The sequence below is a fragment of the Otolemur garnettii genome, unplaced genomic scaffold, assembly GCF_000181295.1.
Source record: "Otolemur garnettii isolate 467f Iridium unplaced genomic scaffold, OtoGar3 scaffold00048, whole genome shotgun sequence".
Lineage (NCBI taxonomy): Eukaryota > Metazoa > Chordata > Mammalia > Primates > Galagidae > Otolemur > Otolemur garnettii.
The window spans coordinates 8,438,806-8,457,970 of NW_003852443.1; the positions used below are offsets into that span (position 1 = coordinate 8,438,806).

The 19,165-nt window shown below is 36.8% G+C and overlaps 1 protein-coding gene across 1 annotated transcript in view; it reads left to right on the forward strand.

Annotated features, from left to right (window-relative positions):
* PDE11A (phosphodiesterase 11A) overlaps window positions 1-19,165 on the forward strand; it is a 393,899-nt gene that overhangs the window by 26,970 nt on the left and 347,764 nt on the right. The window contains exon 2 of the mRNA XM_012806178.2: window positions 17,125-17,283. Coding sequence (XP_012661632.1) covers window positions 17,125-17,283 — 159 coding nt within the window. The remainder of the gene's footprint in view (window positions 1-17,124; window positions 17,284-19,165) is intronic.

Sequence of the window (19,165 nt, forward strand, 5' to 3'; positions counted from 1 at the left end):
AAAATTCTGCTTATGCTGAGTCCCCCACTTGAAGTGCCATATAAAAACTTTGCACCCTGGCTTCATGGAGGTCAAGAGAGTTTGTGGTGTGAGCCTGCTCTTGACTGGCCAGCCCAATAAAGGATCCTTGCTTAATTTGAACTCAGTGTGCTGGCATTTCTCTATAATTCCCTTTGCGATGGGTACAACAAGTGGATGCCTCACCACTTATGCCAAAAGGGACCAGCAGCCCCTCGTCTCAGGAAATTGCTCCAGATGTTGCTTCCCACCATTCTCTTTAAGGATTCAGTTTGAGGTTAACACAGAGCAGTTTTGCAGCAATAAGAAATGTTGAGTTAAGCCTTAATGTTAGTTAAGCCTTCTTGCCCCTAACTGTAGTTTTGGTTTTTTTATTTTTTTAAAACTTCTATACAATATAATGATAATTTTAGAGGCTTCATGGAAGAATATCTTGCATACTTTCACAATCTTAAAATTAAGTTTAGTGTTCTGCATATTACTTAACAAAATCACATGTGAGGCCCACCAGGGAGAGAAGATGGATATCAATTATGTAAAATAGACCAGGCACACATTAGTGTCTTCTGATTGATACATGTACCAATTCATTGGTCTTGATTAACCACCTGCTCTTTAAAATTGTATATGCAAGGGGTAAGTTCTGTGCTAGATCTTTTAGAATACGAAGTATATAACTAGGATGGATTTTATTTAATTATATGGATATTTGAAACTGTTGAATAGAAATTAACTTATATGATGTGTGAAGCCAGCTGAGGCTCTGTAAGAAAATTGCCACATTTACTAATTTCCCCCTTTCCTCACACAGGAAAGCACACTCACACCACCTAGGCCCCTATAGAAACAGAGAGATTGAATATTTGTAAAGTTCCTTAAGCTTTTTTTTTTTCCTTTTTAAAGCAAAACCTGTTATGTGGGAAAATTACTTTTGTGTGATAATCTAAAGTTTCGGCCGTAGGATTCTTATGGCCCTTATCAGAGATGTATGGTCAAGGTAGTCTTTTAGTTTGCAGGCAGGCTCATCTGTTTTGTAACCTCTAGGAGGATGATATTTGAAATATTATGTTTTTGTGGTGACAGTGATACAGGGCAGATGTAAAACTGGACAGAGAGTGTTTCAAAAGGGGAATTAAGTGCTTGATGCTGTGGCAATGACACATGCCCTACAAAGTGTTATGGAAAAACTAGAAAACTTTCCATGTGGACTTAAACATTGGCACCATTTTTGAAAAAAAATTATGTATATGTCTAAATCGGCAGATTAAAGACAAGTGGAAAATAGCTCATTGTAGGTTTCATCCACTTAAAGGTTTCTTTCAAAAAGTTTTTCTGATCCCTCATTTTTATCAGTCTACACTTGTTGACTCAAAATTACATGTCAGACGATCATGTTAAGCTTGTAAAAAATTCCCTGAATAAAGCAACGTAGAAAGAACTGTAGTGAAGGAAAGCAGTTCTGTTTAGTAGATTATTGTTTCATCAACACATGGTAAAAGAACAAGAAAAGCGATCAAATTGAGGTGTGTGGTTCTCTGAAGAGACATTCAGTTTTAATATCAATAACTCCATGGAGAAAATCTTTAGTTCAGTGGTTTGGCCACAGTGTTCCTATTAACACAGCAAAGTTGGATTCTTAACTGCTCTTGCGTTTTGCTAAAGCACACCCCTTAGAAATCTGCAAATTACAAAGTGGGTACTGAACATATTGGTAATGACAAGAGCTTTAGTCCTTCAGTTTTCATTGTATTGTTCTTTGCCTTTTAAAAATTATGAAGTGGATCCTACATCCAAGTGGGAGGATAGAATACATACGTACAACATAAAGAAGAATAAAATGGACATTCTGCTACTCACGCCAGGTTACAATGTAAGACGTTGCCATCACACTGAAGCCCTCTGCTGTCCTGTCACAATAGGTTATCCCTCCTCTCTTTCTTTGCCACGCTGAGTATGGTGTGATTAGTCCCTTGTTTCCCATCCTCCATGGCTTTGCCGCCTGTGTATGTCTATATAATACAGAATTTCGTTTTGCCTGCTCTTAAACTTTGTATAAATGGACTCGTTCGACACGTATTCCATTTCTTTTTTTGCCCAACATTATGTTTTGGGGATTAATAATTTATGTTGAAATATGTAACAGTAATTTCCATTGTTGTATAATGTTCCTTCATATAAATATATCACAATTTATTCATTCTGCTATACATAGACTTTTGAATTATTTCCAGAATTTTTTTTTTTTTTAGTATTATAAATAATGCCGCTGTGTACAAAATGTTACAGGTCTCCTGGAATTTTGGCATCACATTCTCATGATAGAAGACTCTTAACTAGTCATTTCTTAGTTATCTGCTGTTCATCTTGATGATCTTGTTCTGTCATATCTTCCTTTTCAAGGTATGTACAGGGCCAGCACCACCACAGCCATCAGGGCACAACTGTGGCTTTCCCTACGAAGCTGATTCTCCCTATGGCCACATGGTCCATGGACAGGGCCCACATTTATCTCCTAGACAAGAAAAGAAGAGCCTGCATATGGCTCTGCATATGACAGGAAAGTGGGAATGTTCTGGGCTTAACCCTGTGAATGTTTCCCCAGCTATCTTTTTATGTGTTTGCATTGTTTATATTTCTTCTTCTTGTGAATTACTGGTTCGTGCCATTTGCCCATTTTTCCTATTGAGTTTGCTTTTTTTTCTTATTGATTTATTGGAGCTCTTTATATATGATCTGAACAGCAGTCTCCCAGTTGGTTATATTCATTGAAGATATCTTCCTTTTCTATTGCTGGCTTTTCACTCTTAATGACAAACCAAGTTCTTAATTTGATACAACTTAAGGTATTGATCTTATTGAATTTTACTTTGTTTTTCTTTGGTTCTTGCTAAAGAAACACTTACGGTATAGAGGAAAATATTCTTCTATATGTCTTTGGGAAATTTTACAATTTGGATATCATATTAAGTATTTAATTGTAATTCATTTTTGTGTTAGTGTGTAGGACATGAATACAATTCCCTTTTTTTTCTATTTGAATAAACAATTGATCTGGGGTCATTTAATGAATAGTTCACCTTTTTTAATGATCTGTAATGACTGCTTTGTCATAAATCCATTTTCGTATACATATGGGATTTTTTAATTAGGCCATTACTCTATTCCTGTATCACTATGACACTGCCTTAATTTCTGTAACTTATAGAAAGTATTTATATGTAGTAGGGTAAATCTTCTCCCCAACCTTCATACTTGGTACTATTTTAATTGGAATTGTACTGAAGTTATAGGTCACTTTGGAGAGAATTAACTGATTTATGATATTCATTCTGCCCACCCAATAATACAATATATTTTTCTTTTTATTTAATCTTCTTTAATGTCTTCTAATATACTTTTTAGTTTCATTATAAAATATTACACTTTTTTGTTATACCTTATTTTAGATATTTAAAAATGTTCATTGCTGTCTTAAATAGTGTACTATTTTAATTACATTTTTAGTCAATTGTGGGTATCTAGAAATGCAGTATACTTTGTGAATTAATTTGGACTCTAACAACTCATTAAAGTTTTTTATCTGTGGCTTAAAGTTTTCTGTGTAAATAATCATCATTTGCAAATAAGAAATGTTTTGTTTCTTTCTTTATAATCTTTTACCTTTTATTTGAGATAGAGGTCTTTTTCTTGTCTCCCGCATGGCAAAGAGACAAGAAAAAGACCTCTATCTCAATGTAGAATAAGATTAATTATGACAAGCATGCTTATCTTGCAATTGACCTTAGAGAAAATGCTTTCAAAGTTTAATCTTTAGGTATTAGGTTTCTGTGAGTTTTTTGAGATGCCTTTTATTTGGTTAAGAAAGCTCCCCTCTATTCCCAGTTTCTAAGGGAATATTTTTAAAATCACAAATGGATGCAGAATTATATCAAATTTTTTATTTGGTTAAGAAAGCTTCCCTCTATTCCTAGTTTGCTTAGGGATTATTTTTAAAATCACAAATGGATGCAGAATTATATCAAATTTTTCTGCCTCTATTGAAATATGAGTTTCTTTCACCTTATGCTGTTAATGTGGTGAATTACTTTAATTGATCTTCTCATATTAAACCAATCTTACATCCTTAGGAAACACCAACTCAGTCATAATAAGTTTTCATTTTTATGTATTGTCTGATATGTTTCATAAATATATTAGTCTTGAGGCCATGGGAGGTGGCTTGCTTAAGCTTAGGAGTTTGAGACCAGCCTGAGTAAGAGGGAGACCCCATCTCTACTAAAAATAGAAAAAATTGCTGGGCGCTGTGGTGGTTTCCTGTAGTCCCAGCTACTCAGAAAGCTGAGGCCAAAAAATCACTTGAGCCCAGGAGTTTGAGGTAGCTGTGAGCTGTGACAGCACAGGACTCTACTCAGGGCGACAGAATGAGACTGTCTCAAAACCCCTCTGCCCCCGAATTTTGTTTATAAGGTCTATACTCATTCATAAGTGAGACTGCCCTGTATATTCTTTTTCTTATTCTTGTTTGGTTTCAAAAGAGCCAGACACAGATGAATTGAGGAAACGATCCTTCTTTTTACATTGTGTGGAATATTTTATATAACTTGTAATCACCCAATGATTAGAGGTTTGGTAGAATTTTCTGGAAATGTGTGTGTGTGTGTGTATTTAACAGGAATCTTTTAAACAACTGATTTAATATTCTTAAAGCTTCTAGGATGCTTCGTATTTTCAAAAAGATGTTTTTGGTTAGCTTGTATGTATCTATTTCATCTAACTTTTCAACTACACCAGCTAACTACACCAGCTCTGGTTTTACTCCTTTTTCTTCCTTGATTTTAAAAAATTTAATGCCTCACTCTTTTATCCTTCTCGAGAAAGAATTCTCTCTAGAGATTTTTATATTTTTGTGCTGCTATAATAGAATACTACTGACAGGGTAACTTATAATAAACAGATATTTATTCATTTGCAGTTCTTGGGGGTAGAGAGTCCAAGATCAAGATGGTCTTGCTGCATCATAACATGGTGGAAGGCACCACATGGTGAAAGGACAAAGGGCAAACTCACTCCCACAATAATGAACTCTTGAGATAAAGGCCTTAGTCCTTTCATGAGGGCAGAACTCTCCTGACCTAAACAGTTCTTAAAGGTCCCACCTCCCAATACCATCTTAATGGTAATTGAATTTCAGTATGAGTTTCAGAGGAAACAGACATTGAAACACTAACAGTTCTCTGTCTTATATGTTTGCTTCCTTTTTCCTTAACTTTTGCTTGTATTATTATTCCATTTTCTTGAATTTATTTTGCTGTTCATTTTTTTCTAACTTCTTATGGTTGGATGGTCATTTAAATTAAGCTTTTCTTTTTTCCTTTTTTTTTTTGGTAATGCTACTACTAGATCAAACTTTATTTATTTATTTTTTCCTTCTTTCTTTTTTTTTTTTTATTGTTGGGGAATCATTGAGGGTACAAAGAACCAGGTTACACTGCTTGCATTTGTCAGGTAAAGTCCCTCTTATAATTGTGTCTAAGACTGAACTTTTAAGAACTTTTTAAACTCTTTCCCAGCTTTGATACATAATGTACAATCATGCTGATATTTTTACAAATATTTAGAAATAGTTTTTCTTAATAATAAAAGCATTTTATAAATTCCATTCTAATTTTTTGATTGATGGTTTATTTAGAAATGTATTCTGAATTTTTAAATATCTGGTTTCACTAGTAATGATTTCATTATGGTTTTTAACTAAAGTGCATATTTGCTACCTGGTAGCGGTTATTTGACAGGGTAATTTTTAATTGGCTAGTTTGGGGACCTAGCTTTTGGTCAATTTCATAAACATTCCATGTCAACCATGGAACCAGTCATATGAAATCTCTTGTCATTGGGTGCAGAGAACCAGATGTGTACATATACATAAGCATGTTGGTGGGCGATCTATGGTGGGAATGATGATACCCAATGATATCCATAAAATAATCTTACTCAAGTGAAGGGTCTGGGACAATATGAGGTTTTTAAGTTAGAATTTCAGGAGATATTGGAAGTCTGTCTGAAGGAATATGTGGGAATCTCACATGGGCAGCTCAGGGCCTGTTGCAGTTTCTGCTGCTTCTGTTGCTACATGCTGCTCAGATCCTAAACTGAAGAATTCCAGCTGGTTACATTAATTGCTCATTTTATTGAAATATCTCAGAAATGAATTGAAATTTATAGCGTGGTTCCTGACCCTGTTATTTCTACAAGAGTGAGGGCTAGATGATATGTCAAATCTTTCTAACCCAGTAAAACCCAAACCTGAAAAGATGATGAATGGTCTTAGTCTAATTAGCTGACTTCTCCAAGTGTTTGTTCTAGTTCATAAAAGGGCCACTGCAGCATTCTGCCAGGTGGCCAAGGAAATGCTCCGGAACAAGGCAGCACACAGAACAGTTCCAAGAGGGGCTAGCCAGCTCTATTTGAAGTAGAATAACTTAGGTGAGGCCACCACAAAACATGCTGACTCAGTTCTCCAGTATCTCTGGCTAGAGGGCTCCTACTTACCAATATTTCCTACAAAGCACCGTGGTGCTTTATTTAAGGAAAGTGCACCCTGGATGCTGAGCCCACACTGTGTCCATCCAGACTATTTGCTTATAATTCCTGCTGATGTGGCCCATCCTCTGAATGACCTAAGCACTTTGATTCCATATGTCACTCCCACCACTGGAAAGCTACAGATTCACATCCAATTTCTTTATGAAACACATGACCATATTAACTTCTCTGTGTAGTCCAAGTACTCTCAGCACTGTCACTTATTCACAGCCCAAGCCAATGAAATGGACAGCATCTCCTAGGATTGGGGAAGAAAGGCTTCAGGAACATAGGGACTTACATGGTGAGGGGAAAGTGTGTGGAATCAACCAGACCCAGGGATCCACCTGCAAGGTCAGTGGAAAACAGCATCGTGCTGCTTCGGAGTCCTTTTCCCACTGGAAGTTGCCTGATTTTTTTCTGCCCTGGACTTTTTGTGCTTGAACACATTACTGTGGCTGGAAGACTTGTTTATATCATACTCTTCCAAACTTGTACCTACTGGTTTAAAAGTTCATTTATTTATTTATTTTCAGAAACCAGTATCAGGCTACTAGTTTTTAGTTGGCAATATTCATCCTTTTGGCAAATCAGGATGGTTTCCAGCATTATACGTGCTATAAGCTAAGCTGTAACACATAAAAGGTGATGTTTAACATTGAAATATGGAGAGGGCCAGAGTTTGAGAGGGTTGAAAAATCCTCTCAAAAATCCACATATCAGAACATTGCCCAACTATCTATCTTGGCAACCTTTCTATTCTTTGTTCTCTATGATGTCAGACAGCACCATCAAGAGTCTTTGGCATTCGTATAGCAGTTCAATTGCATCTTTTATAATAAAGAATTTTCTAGCCAGGACAACAATGGCTAAAAATTATCAGGGCTCTTTAGACTGCTCCTGGGTTAGATCCACTTATATCCTGCTAATAGTTGCTAATAGTGTAGAGTGCTACAGAGTCTGTTTTTCATAAATTTATATTATTTATGAATATTGACCCATCTCCATCTTTATGGCTATCAACTGGTATATCTTGCCTATGTCTTTTACTGGCACTCCAGTAGTCTAATGACGTCTATCTTCAGAGGACAGTTCTGAATCTATGCTAATTTGACTGCTTTCTAAATGACTTTTCTTCATGTTGGTTTCTCATGTTATAATGATACCACTTAGAACATGTAAAATAATAACCTGTAACATATTTTTAGTGGTACTGTGGATATAGAATAATATAATCAATTTCCTGCTGAATTATTTAGGTATCTTTCAATGTTTCCTTATTATAAATTCCTAGAAATGAAATTACGATATTAAAGAGTATAAAATTTTGAGGGCTTTTGTTACTTATTGCCAAATTGTCCTTCATATAAATTTTACTAATTTGAGTTCTCACCAGCAGTATATAAAAGTAGATATTTCACCAAAACTTTCAATAAAGCTAGTTACAGACATCTTATATTTTAAATCTTTACCAATTTTATAGAAAAACTATAATTATTGTTTTTGTATTAATTACTACAACTGTAATTATTGTAGTTTTAAATTTTCACATACTAATTTTTAGGTCTCTCTGGATGTTGCCTGGTCTCCGGCTTCCAGTGTCAAGAATGAATCCTGGTACCATGTTAAGCCAATGGCTGAGTGATTACAGATACAGAGCAATCCCAGACAAACACTTTTATTACAAGAGAAAGGGAGAAGCTAACAAAGTGAGAGTGAGGAAGGAAGCTACACAAAATGGCATCAAGTTTTGGGGAGAAAGGAATGGATCAGTCTCCATGAGTGGAAAAACACCCTGAAGTCTGAGCACACACCACCTTTTATATCCTCACTAGTTCGTCCTGCCTTCCTCCTGGCTGGATTGTTTGCCACTTCCTGCCTTTGGGGTGAGACAGGTTGGGTTTATGATTCCCTAACAGGATACGTAATAGGTTGGCTATACAACAAGTTTCCTTCTCTAAGCATGCCTTTTCCCCAGAATCCTCCACCCATACTATGCTGATTTGTAATGAGCTCTAGGTCAGTTAAAGGTCACCAGGAACTCCTTACTATGTATCTTCCCACCGGGGAACAGTTCCTAGCCACAATTTAGTTCCTAGCTACGATTTGGTTCCCACTTTTCCACCCTTATTCTGCTTAAATTAATTTAGATGTATGATGTGAGATATGGATCTGACTTTTTCCCCCAAATATGTAACTCATTGAACATTATTTTTTGACTGGTTTGAAACAATGCTCTTATAATTGAAATTAAATGCTTTCATTTCTATAAACTTTTTCCATATATAGGCATATGGTATATGGCTTTCGATTCTCTTTCACCAATTTTTCTATTTGCAGAATGTATCCTACCGTTTGAATTATTATGGCTTTAAAATAAATTTTAATATCAGGTAATCACTGTATTTTTATCATCATGTTCTTTCCAAAAAGAAAGAATGATTTAAAACATTTTAAAAAACACATGTCATTTTAAGATGTGTTTAGAAATGTTTTAAAACTTTTAAAACTTGAAAAATTACTTTTTAACATTAAACTTTTGTCAAATAGGAATAGTAACTTCTGCATATTACAACCTGAGGGAAGGGTGCCTGTGGCTCAGTGAGTAGGGCACTGGCCCCATATACCCACGGTGACAGGTTCGAACCCTGCCCCGGCCAAACTGCAACCAAAAAATTGTCAGGCGTTGTGGCGAGCACCTGTAGTCCCAGCTACTCGGGAGGCTGAGGCAACAGAATTGCCTAAGCCCAAGAGCTAGAGGTTGCTGTGAGCTGTGATGCCACAGCCTCACAAAGTGAGACTCAGTCTCTAAAAAACAAACAAACAAAAAACCTGAGTGAAAAAGTCACTAAAATATAACTTATATACTATAATACCAGAAATTATGATATTTGCCATACGTGAGGGGAAGATCAGGACCTGATTGAAATAGCTGCCCATAAATCAGCTACAATTTTGGCCCATTTTTCAGGTTATTTCAATTGTGGAAAGAAATCAAAAGGACTCTGGTGAAGGCAGTCCTTGTTAGAGTTTAAAAAATGGATGAGACCAAGTCTCCAGTGTGTGACTCTTACCTCTGTATTCCTGTCTTGGACCTGGGCTTTTATGCATCACTGTCTTGACCTTGGCTTGCCTTGTATTCCCTGGTTCCTGACTGTTCAGTATCTGAATCACAGCTTCTTGCTGACCATTCCCTCATCCATATTTGCAGACTGCTTGGCCTTCCTTGTTTCACCGTAGGGTCTCATTTCCCTGATTCATTGCAGTTCTTGGATGGTCCCATTGTGCCAGGAAGATAGGTACCTTCTGGATAGCTGATCCTTCTAATAGCTCTCTCTTCAGGTACTGGCCTTTTCTGAAGACATTTTCATTACACGTCTATAAAGCTTACAGAGCATGGCATCACATCACATTTTAACTTCACATATGTGTACAATATATCTGCACACCTAGAATATATCTGTAATAGTTGTCTGTGCTGTCTATTAACATAGTTTAAGACCTCATCATTTTCTTTTTTACTACCTCATTAGCACTTTGATTTCAACTGTGCTGTGATTCTTCCATTTTCCTGTGTATTTTGCCTTGAGATTTATACGGTAGAACCTCCATAGTTGACCAACTCACTACACTGACCACCTCCTTAAGTTTATCTAATTTTCATTGACTGGACATGCACCACATGTATGTTTCAGTTCACAAGGCCTCGTTCCTTATGTTGACCACCTGTGTATGTTGATCAGTTTGTTAAAGTTCCTAGTGTGGCCAATTTACAGAGGTTCTACTGTATTTGTATTTTTTGTATGAAAGAGAAATAGCAATAGCCAAGATGATAACAAGAAAGAACCAAAGAAAAGTGCCTACCAAGAAGGAGAGAATGGTGAATAAGTTCAGTGAACAAAGTTTACTTCAGCAACATTGCTTGAGAAAGGGATAATCTGCCAAACGACACAGTATAACGATTTCAGACCTCATATTAAGTTATTTTATAGTGACCTTTCATGATTAATTCAGTTTGAAAGACTTAAATGAATATGTACCCATTAAACTTTTACCAGCTAGAACTGACTTGTGCAAATATACAATCTGCATTACCACCAATCATATCCCTGTAAGTCCATAGGAGTAAAACTTCAAAAACATAAATGCATTTTGGTAATACAGTAAAACTCTTGTAAGTGGACCACCCAGGGGACTGTAACAAGCTGGTCAACATATGGAAGTGTTCTACATAAGAAACTAGGCCTGCTGTACTGATACATACATGTGGTACATGTCCAGTCTATGAAAATTAGGTTAGGATGTAGTCAATGTAGGGAGATGGTCAACTGTGGAGATTCTACTATATTTTGTGCTATTCAGAACTCTACCTGTTCTTAGGGAAAGGATTCAGAAAGACAAGATTTTTGTTTACTGTAATGACATTCTGCAAGTACATATTAAGAACCACGTGGTACTTTTGTACTTTTCCTCAGCAAGTATCGAATTGGGAGGCCCAGAGCATTAGCTATTTAGTTACTATATGCTGTGTCTTTGTTTTCACGTAATATAATCTCAAGCCTTCCATTAATTCACAACAATTGGTTGTTCTTTCTATGGAGGAAGGCAGAATAGTACATTTCAAGTCATTAGAGACTAATCAAAATTTTCAAGCGCTTAGCCTACCAAGCATTTTCTAGAAAATAAGTAATGTCTAATGGTAAATTCTAAATGTAAGGAGATCCTTTTATGAACTGGAATTAAATGAGTTTTACTAATTGATGTCCCAATAAAAGCAATTTATTTTTGAGCTTTGGAGAATTTGGCAATCTATTGGTTTGAATTTCAATAGATGATTCATTTATATTTCCATTAGCTCCTCTACATCATAACTCCATAAGGTATTTGAAAGAGGATATAGATAAAATGTGGGACTGAACTTTGTCTCCAAACCTTTCTTTGGGGAAATGGGTTAGTAAGGTATTAAGAAAGGTATGCTTGCCCAGTTCATTAAGGCTTTGAGAAAAGCATTTGGAAAATATAACAAAATAAAACAAAACAAAAACTTAAAAACTTGTTCTGAAAGTTCTAAAGCATGGTTTATAATCTGTTCTCTCCAGACCTCAGAGGCCTTAGATTTATTGAGTGATCCTATAATTCAGTGGTTCTTTTTTTGCAGTTTTTGGCTGGGGCCAGGTTTGAATCCACTACCTCTGGTATGGGGGGCCGGTCCCCTACTCCTTGAGCCACAGGTGATGCCTAATTCAGGGGTTCTTAACCCTGATGAATAAGTCCAATCCACTTGAGGCCCCTCTCCCCACAGATTATGATTTAATTGGTCAGAGTGGGGCTAACGCATCGCTTTCCTTAAGCTTCACATTGTGATTTCAGAGTTAGCAAGGGTTGCCTACCACTGTTCTACTCCTATGCACAGCTGAGTGTCTGTTCACTGAAGAGATGAAAAAATACTGTACATACATGCATGTCGTGTACCACTTTTTCTCTGTAATTTCTTTATAATTTTTTGTATGATTTATACTTATAATTTAGAATTCTAATCTAAGTTTATTTGACAGTGTCATGGAATCAAGAGAGGCATTTATCTGTACATATTTCTTCACCTGTATATTCTGGAAACATAACTACCATCATATGGACATTCTTAGATATCTATAATCTCAGCACTTTGGAGGCTGAATGAGGAGGATCATTTGAGCCAGAAGTTAGAGACCAGCCTGGGCAATACAATGAGACCTCATCTCTGCAAGAAATTAAAAAAATTAGCTAGGCATGGTGGTGCATGCCTGTAATGCCAGATATTCAGGAGGCTGAAGAAGGAAGATTGTGTAAACCCAGGATTTGGAGGCTGCAGTGAGCTAGGTTCTGGCTACTGTATTCTGGCCTGGGTGGCAGAGCAAAAGCTTGTCTCTCTCTCTTAAAACAAACAAAAATCACCACCAACAAAAATGTTCTTATAAGTCAAATAGTGGTCAGGACTAGCTGTTGGCATAATCATAAGTAATTGAAAATTTTACCATTAAGTATTGGGGAGAGACTCCTTAAATATAGAGGGGATGAGGCACATGGGATACAGGTGACCCTTCTGTGCCACAGACCTGGATAAGATTCTTAACTCTGGCAGCTCTGGCCTGAGGGAGTATAGTTCCTTGCGTGGTTTCTCTGAGAAAGTGCAAAGAGGAGATGGTTTTCTTTTTGCTCTGAGGCTTCTTAATGCGCCTCTGAAATATGTCCTGGTGGGGCTGTCTGGAATTTTCCAGAGTAGTGACTATAGCTCTTTCCTCAAAGACATGAATGCTCAGACTGCAGAGCTTGGCTTTCTTAGTGGATCTTGGGGATAGGGATCCGTTTTCTGCAAGTGCTCTATGGCATCACGTTCAATTCAGGAATTGGATACGTTCTAACCCAGGATCTTGTACTCGCCTGCAAGTATAAGATCCTGGTTTAGAAATGTATCAAATTATTGTTCTCTATGTAGGGGGCAGGGGTGAGTTCCTTTCCTGAAAGTAAAGATTGCTTTTGGCCTTATGACTTTGTCTTTTTAAATGTTAAAAATCATTGCTGAGTGTTATATGCAAAATAAAAAAAAAAATGGTTCTGTACAAAAGGAACCGAGAAGATCCCTGCACTTTCCAAGCACAATATTACTTAAAGTATCTGACCTAGAAAAAGCACAATGCCATAAAAAATACTCAGAGCAAAAAGAATCTACTACAATCACAAGAAACTCATTCCAGATCTTAACAACCTCACCTTGCCTTAATTTGTTAGAAATCTCTTCTTGTTCTTTTATCCTAAGGGAGATGAATAAAAATTGGACACCATTCTCTGTGTGATATTTCATTATTGTCCTAGAGGCATTTGTTCCTTTTCTATTCAAAACCAGTAGCAAACCAAAGCACAATGTTTCCACCGTATTAGTCCTGTTTCCTCCTTATTTGGCCTTCTGTGAAGTCTGCTGGTGAGTGTGGTGAACTTGTAAAGATCTTCAGCCTAGAAGTTATTAGGCAAAGTTACAATCTTTACCTAAACAATCTTTACTTTCAATTCCAAGTCCTTTTCCTGAAATTAAAAAATCAATTATTTATATCTATACACCATCTATCTATCTATCTATCTATCTATCTATCTATCTATCTATCTATCTATCTGGTTTTGGGGCACAGTGCCCAGCTACATTTTTCTATTTTTAGTAGACATGGAGTCTTGCTCTTGCTCAGGCTGATCTCCAACTCCTGAGCTCAAGGCCTCTTCCCGCCTTGACCTCCCAGAGTGTGCTAGGATTACAGGCATGAGCCTCCTGCCTAGCCATTACCTTTTTTGTTAACTCAGACCACTCTCATGCCTCACCTGCACCAGTGAAATTTCCCAAGTGGTCTCTCCTATTTCAACCCTATATCACCCTCCAAAAATTCTTAATTTTTAAATAATAATCTTATTTTTTTTAAATAAAATATTTCAAACATTTAGATAAGAGGGGGCACTCTGAGTTTATAAAAATGTCAACATTGTACTATATTTGCTTCATGTAGCTTTTTACATGGAAGAGTACAATACATTTGACATTTGTATTGTTCAGCAAGTCAAGAGATCATAATTCCTTTACTTTTTCTTGATCAATATTCAAGCAGTTTTGCAGTTTAAAATTTTGTAATTGATGTTGCCGTGAACATTTGCACACCTCTCTACTGTGTATGTGCGAAAGTATCTCCCTGGTAAATATTCACCAGGGAGCGTGAGATGTGGAGCCTTAGGGCCAACTTTTAGAAAACAACTTTTCTGTATTTTATGTAACTACATTATAATCTTCAGAAAAATAAATTATTCAAAAAATATTATTGAGTACTTACCATATAATAAGATGAAGCAGTAAATAAGAGAGACAAAATCTCTGCTGCCTTTGATTTTATATTCTAGTTGAGGGGAGAACAGTAAACTTGTAAGATAATTTCAGAGAATGCTAAATATCCAAAGCCATTCGTATTTTTCAAGATCTTCCATGGTTGTCCACTAAGGATTCAATGCAACTCCTTCCAGGCTCAGAGGCCTGGTGCCATTTGGCCCCTGCCTCCCCTTCTATTCTCCCTTTGGCTCCCTATGCTCTTGAGTTTTTGGAACTCACTGAGATTTCCCCTGCTCAGGACCTTCGTATGCACGGTTCTGTGTTCCTGGAAAGTTCTTTTCACCAGTCTTTGCTTGGCAAATCTATCTCAGCTTACTTGCTCTGTGTTCAGAGAGAACTTCCTTAATCCCCATTAAAATAGATCCCTCCTATTAAATCTCTCCCCGACCTTGTTCTTTTCCTCCGTACCACTCTCCGTAATGTATCATTTTACATTTACACGTTGTCTGCCTTGCCTACTAGATTGCAAGTTCTATGAAGGCAAGGATGAAGCTTTTTTGCTTCCTGCTGTGTTTTCTAGCCCAGAGCCCAACACATAATGGTTCCTCAAGGAATAGAAAAAAACTAATCAAATTAGTATTTCCTGAAAGTTTGGTTGCATGCTTATTTTGAGCAGGAGATTTGATTTTGTTTGGGTTTCAATTTCCCTCTCTCTGTTTGGCCTCTGTCCCCCCACCCCCCAACTGAGGGTTTAGGGTACTCCTCCATGGGCCTTGTGGTGACATTTAAGGACTTCTGTTGTTGATATTGGAGATACTACAAACCTAGTCAGAAGGCCAGGAGGTAGCTAGTTGTAGTATTTTTTTGGTTTTGAGGCTTTCACCATGTCCACAGCCAAGAGATATCCTTACATAAAGTCCAGAACTGTAGCAATATTATGTATAGTAGAGAATAGCATAGCATAGCATAGCATAGCTTAGTGTAGCATAGCATAGCATAGCATAGCTTAGCTTAGCTTAGTGTAGTGTAGCATAGCATAGCATAGCTTAGCATAGCATAGCTTAGCATAGCTTAGCATAGCTTAGCATAGCTTAGGCAGCAGAGCTTTGTTTTTATTTTTTAAGACTCCTTTAGTGGGGATGGGGTATGGAGGGCATAGGGAAAAGCCTCATTCTAATCCATGGCTTGAAATAGTTTATCATCAGCCTGGATCCACTTTATCATTTTCCTTCCAGTATTTTTAGTCCCTGTTACCCTCTCCTTCCTTCCTTCCTCCCTTCCTTCTTCCTTCCTTTATTGTTTTCACTTGAAAGTAGGTTTAAGGTATTGTGAGGTTTCACCCCCCTGATACTCTGACGTATATATCCTAAAAATGAGGACATTCTCCTGCATAATTGCAACAACACCACTATCACACCTGAGAAAGTTTATATTGATGCTTTGATATGATCTAACATTCTTCAACTGCTGCTCCCAAAGCATCCCTTGTGGAATGCTTATAATTTACAGCAAAGGGTCACATACTTCATTTAGATTTCAGGTTCTTAAGTTTTCTTTAAACCAGTGCAACTCCCATAGCTTTATTTTGTTTTTATTTGAAAATTTTTTTGTCTCTCACGATACTGATATTTATGGAGAACCCAAGGTTGAGCTTCTGACAGAAGGACCAGTAATCTGTTTGTTTCATAATCTTCTTTTCCTGACTGATTAGATTCATGTTACACACTGGACAAAACCACTTCCTGTTCTTGGTGATATCACATCCTTCCATTGCATCACACGTGATGTTCTTTTATCTTATTAATGGTGATGCTAAGTTTGCTTACAAGGAGTCCCTGAGTTTTAAACATCTCACTGACGTACAACTGGCACTTAAGAATGGAAGCTATTACAGGCAATAGATAAATTTGCCTGTTCTGACTTACATACACATTCAACTCAAGAACAAACCCATAGAACCTATCTATCTTGGTCATAACCCGGGAACTGCCTGTACTTGGTTAGGGTGGTGTCCACCAGGTCCCTTCATTGGGAAGACTCCTTTTGCCTTCGTAATAAGAGACTATGTGAATATTCTGTTTAGTGATAACTTTTGCTCAGTGGTACTAGCATCCACTGATGACCCTTCCCTGTAAACATAATCATATTGGTAATTGCAAAATACATGTTACCTAATTTTATCATTCCTTCTAAGTTTTTTAGCTGGCATTCTGTAGAGAAGCCTTTTATCTCCTCCCCCTCCCCACTTTTTGGAGTATTTTGAAATACATTATGAACTCCTAGGTTCTTTATTCACAGGGTCATTTAAACAGAAATAGAGTAGTTCTTTTCCAAATATTTTCCCACAGGGTTTAATATATCTTTCTTATATTTTTCTCATATGATATTTCATATTCAGTTGTCTTTGCGAAATAACATATTTTAGTAAATAGCACATAGTGGGGTTTCCTTAAAAACACTCGGTAGTTGGGTTTAAAGTCTCTTCCTTAATTTATGATATGGTGGCAATTTATTATTATTTATGTCCTCTTAGTGAATTAAAGACAAATTAAAACTTGTTACTGTGATTAACAACCCATGGGGAAATTCCCAGTGCTAAAGCGTCGTATACAGAAATACGCTTCTCTCTCCTCCTTCCTAACAGCAATTCACAGGTAGTTAATGCTTTCTTTGCCTTATTTTAGGATCGAAGATTCAATGATGAAATTGACAAGCTAACTGGATATAAGACAAAATCACTGTTGTGCATGCCTATCCGAAGCAGTGATGGTGAGATCATTGGCGTGGCCCAAGCCATAAATAAGATTCCTGAAGGCGCTCCATTTACTGACGATGATGAAAAAGTAAGATTTCATGCCTTTTGTGACTTGCACTTTCCTTCTTGATCATTGATTGCTATTCTCCCTTCAAAGACAGGAGTGATGTGAATGGCTGTTGGATGAGCCCATTCATAGATCAAAGAGCTTTTTCTCATGTTATGCAAAATGTAATGGGAGTTTTTTGATATTGCATAAAATGTAATGTAATTGAAAATAATTACTTCCTTTTTTTCTTAGCTTGCTTTTCATTACAAGCCTCAGCAGTATTCTTGTTACACCCTGGTCTTTATTTCCCCTGTAACTAAGTTTTTTAATTGATGATCACACCACCAGCACACATGGCCTAAGGGAAGACAGGGAATAGAGAAAGATGACTCTGTTTCAGAAACTCAGCACTTTCTCTCCTGCTTTTATAACGGTAATGAAGAATTGTTTTCTCAGTTCTTATATAAACATCTCAATAAAATGAATGTTATTTAATTGTTATTCCAAATTGCTAATAAAAAGAACATTACTTTTGTCCCTGAAGAGCAGTTGACCTTGGGAGAAGTAATGTATTTTTTGTTCTGAAAGTTTAAGTTCTTTCACCAGTAGTTCCTGTGCCAGCTTATATTAAGAGAAAGAGTCCACAAAGAACCGAAATTCTGGCTTTGACGTTCTCACTTCATATTGGATACAATGTGGCTGAATATTTACAAACTTTGTGGAAAAGCAAATCTCAAATTATTTTCCAAATATTTTATGTTCGATGATCCTCATGTTCCTATTTGATTAAAAAGCACGTTATCATTCAACCTTCTGGATGTGAGTTTGCTATTTGCCAATGCTAATTACTAATACATTACATTATTGCAAATGTTCTGATATAGAAGGTCAATATGAAATGTGATTGTAAGGAAACAATAAGGTTTTTGAGGGAAGAGAGTCCTTGGTTGAGGGAGCTGCCTAAATCTCAGTAAAAGCTATAAATTTGTAGAGCCTGATAGTACCTCAGATGATTTCTTACCAATTCAGTAAATGATCACAATGTATGTGGGGGTCATCGGAAGCACAAAGATAAACCCCAGTCTTGTTATGCCATCTAAGAGCTACAGAAAGCAGGATGCAAGGATCATCAAGATGCTGTTCTAAGACATGCTATGAGTGCCTAGGAAAGACAGGGTGATTCTCCCTTGGAGGGTATAAAGAAGCTTCTTGGAAGAGATGGTATTTGATCTGACCTCTGATGCCAGAAGTCAGACAGAATGAGCTGAGAAGGAGAGGATGGTTAGTAATGAACATAAATGTAGGCCGCCTCATTCACTGTAGAAAGACTTCCATGGAAAGCACAGATAAAAAGAGTCTTGAGAGAATGTGCCTCTTAATAAGGATTTAGATAGAAAGATTTGGGTTTTGTGTCTTTCAAGAGTAACTACTAGGTACCCTTGGCGTCCCCCACACGGTTTAGTTTATACACAGGTGGAGGCCCTACCTTCATTTAAAGGGATCTCTTTATATATTTCAGCCACATCTTTGGTTTCATTTATGCTATATTTGTTTTCTCTACTTTTCTCAGTGGATATATACTTAGGAGATAGGGTTTCATGAGTTCTGAATGATGTAAAGGGAAGTTTACACAAGGTTTTGTGCCTTTCTTGAATAGCATCGTGTTTAGCTCTATTTAGAATGATAGCCTGGGACTGGGTCCCTGGGACAAGCACTGTTCCGGGTACCCACTTACCCTCTGAGTCAAAGTTTCTTTACTCATTAATTAAATTGTCCACCACTAGGGAAGGAGAACTAAATAAGACCACAAATAAAAAATACTTTGCAAAATATAAGAAACTAGGCAAGTACAAAACAAAAATACTTCTATTTAATGTTTTCTTTACGAGTTTTAAAATATTCCTTGAGCTTTGTCACGTAT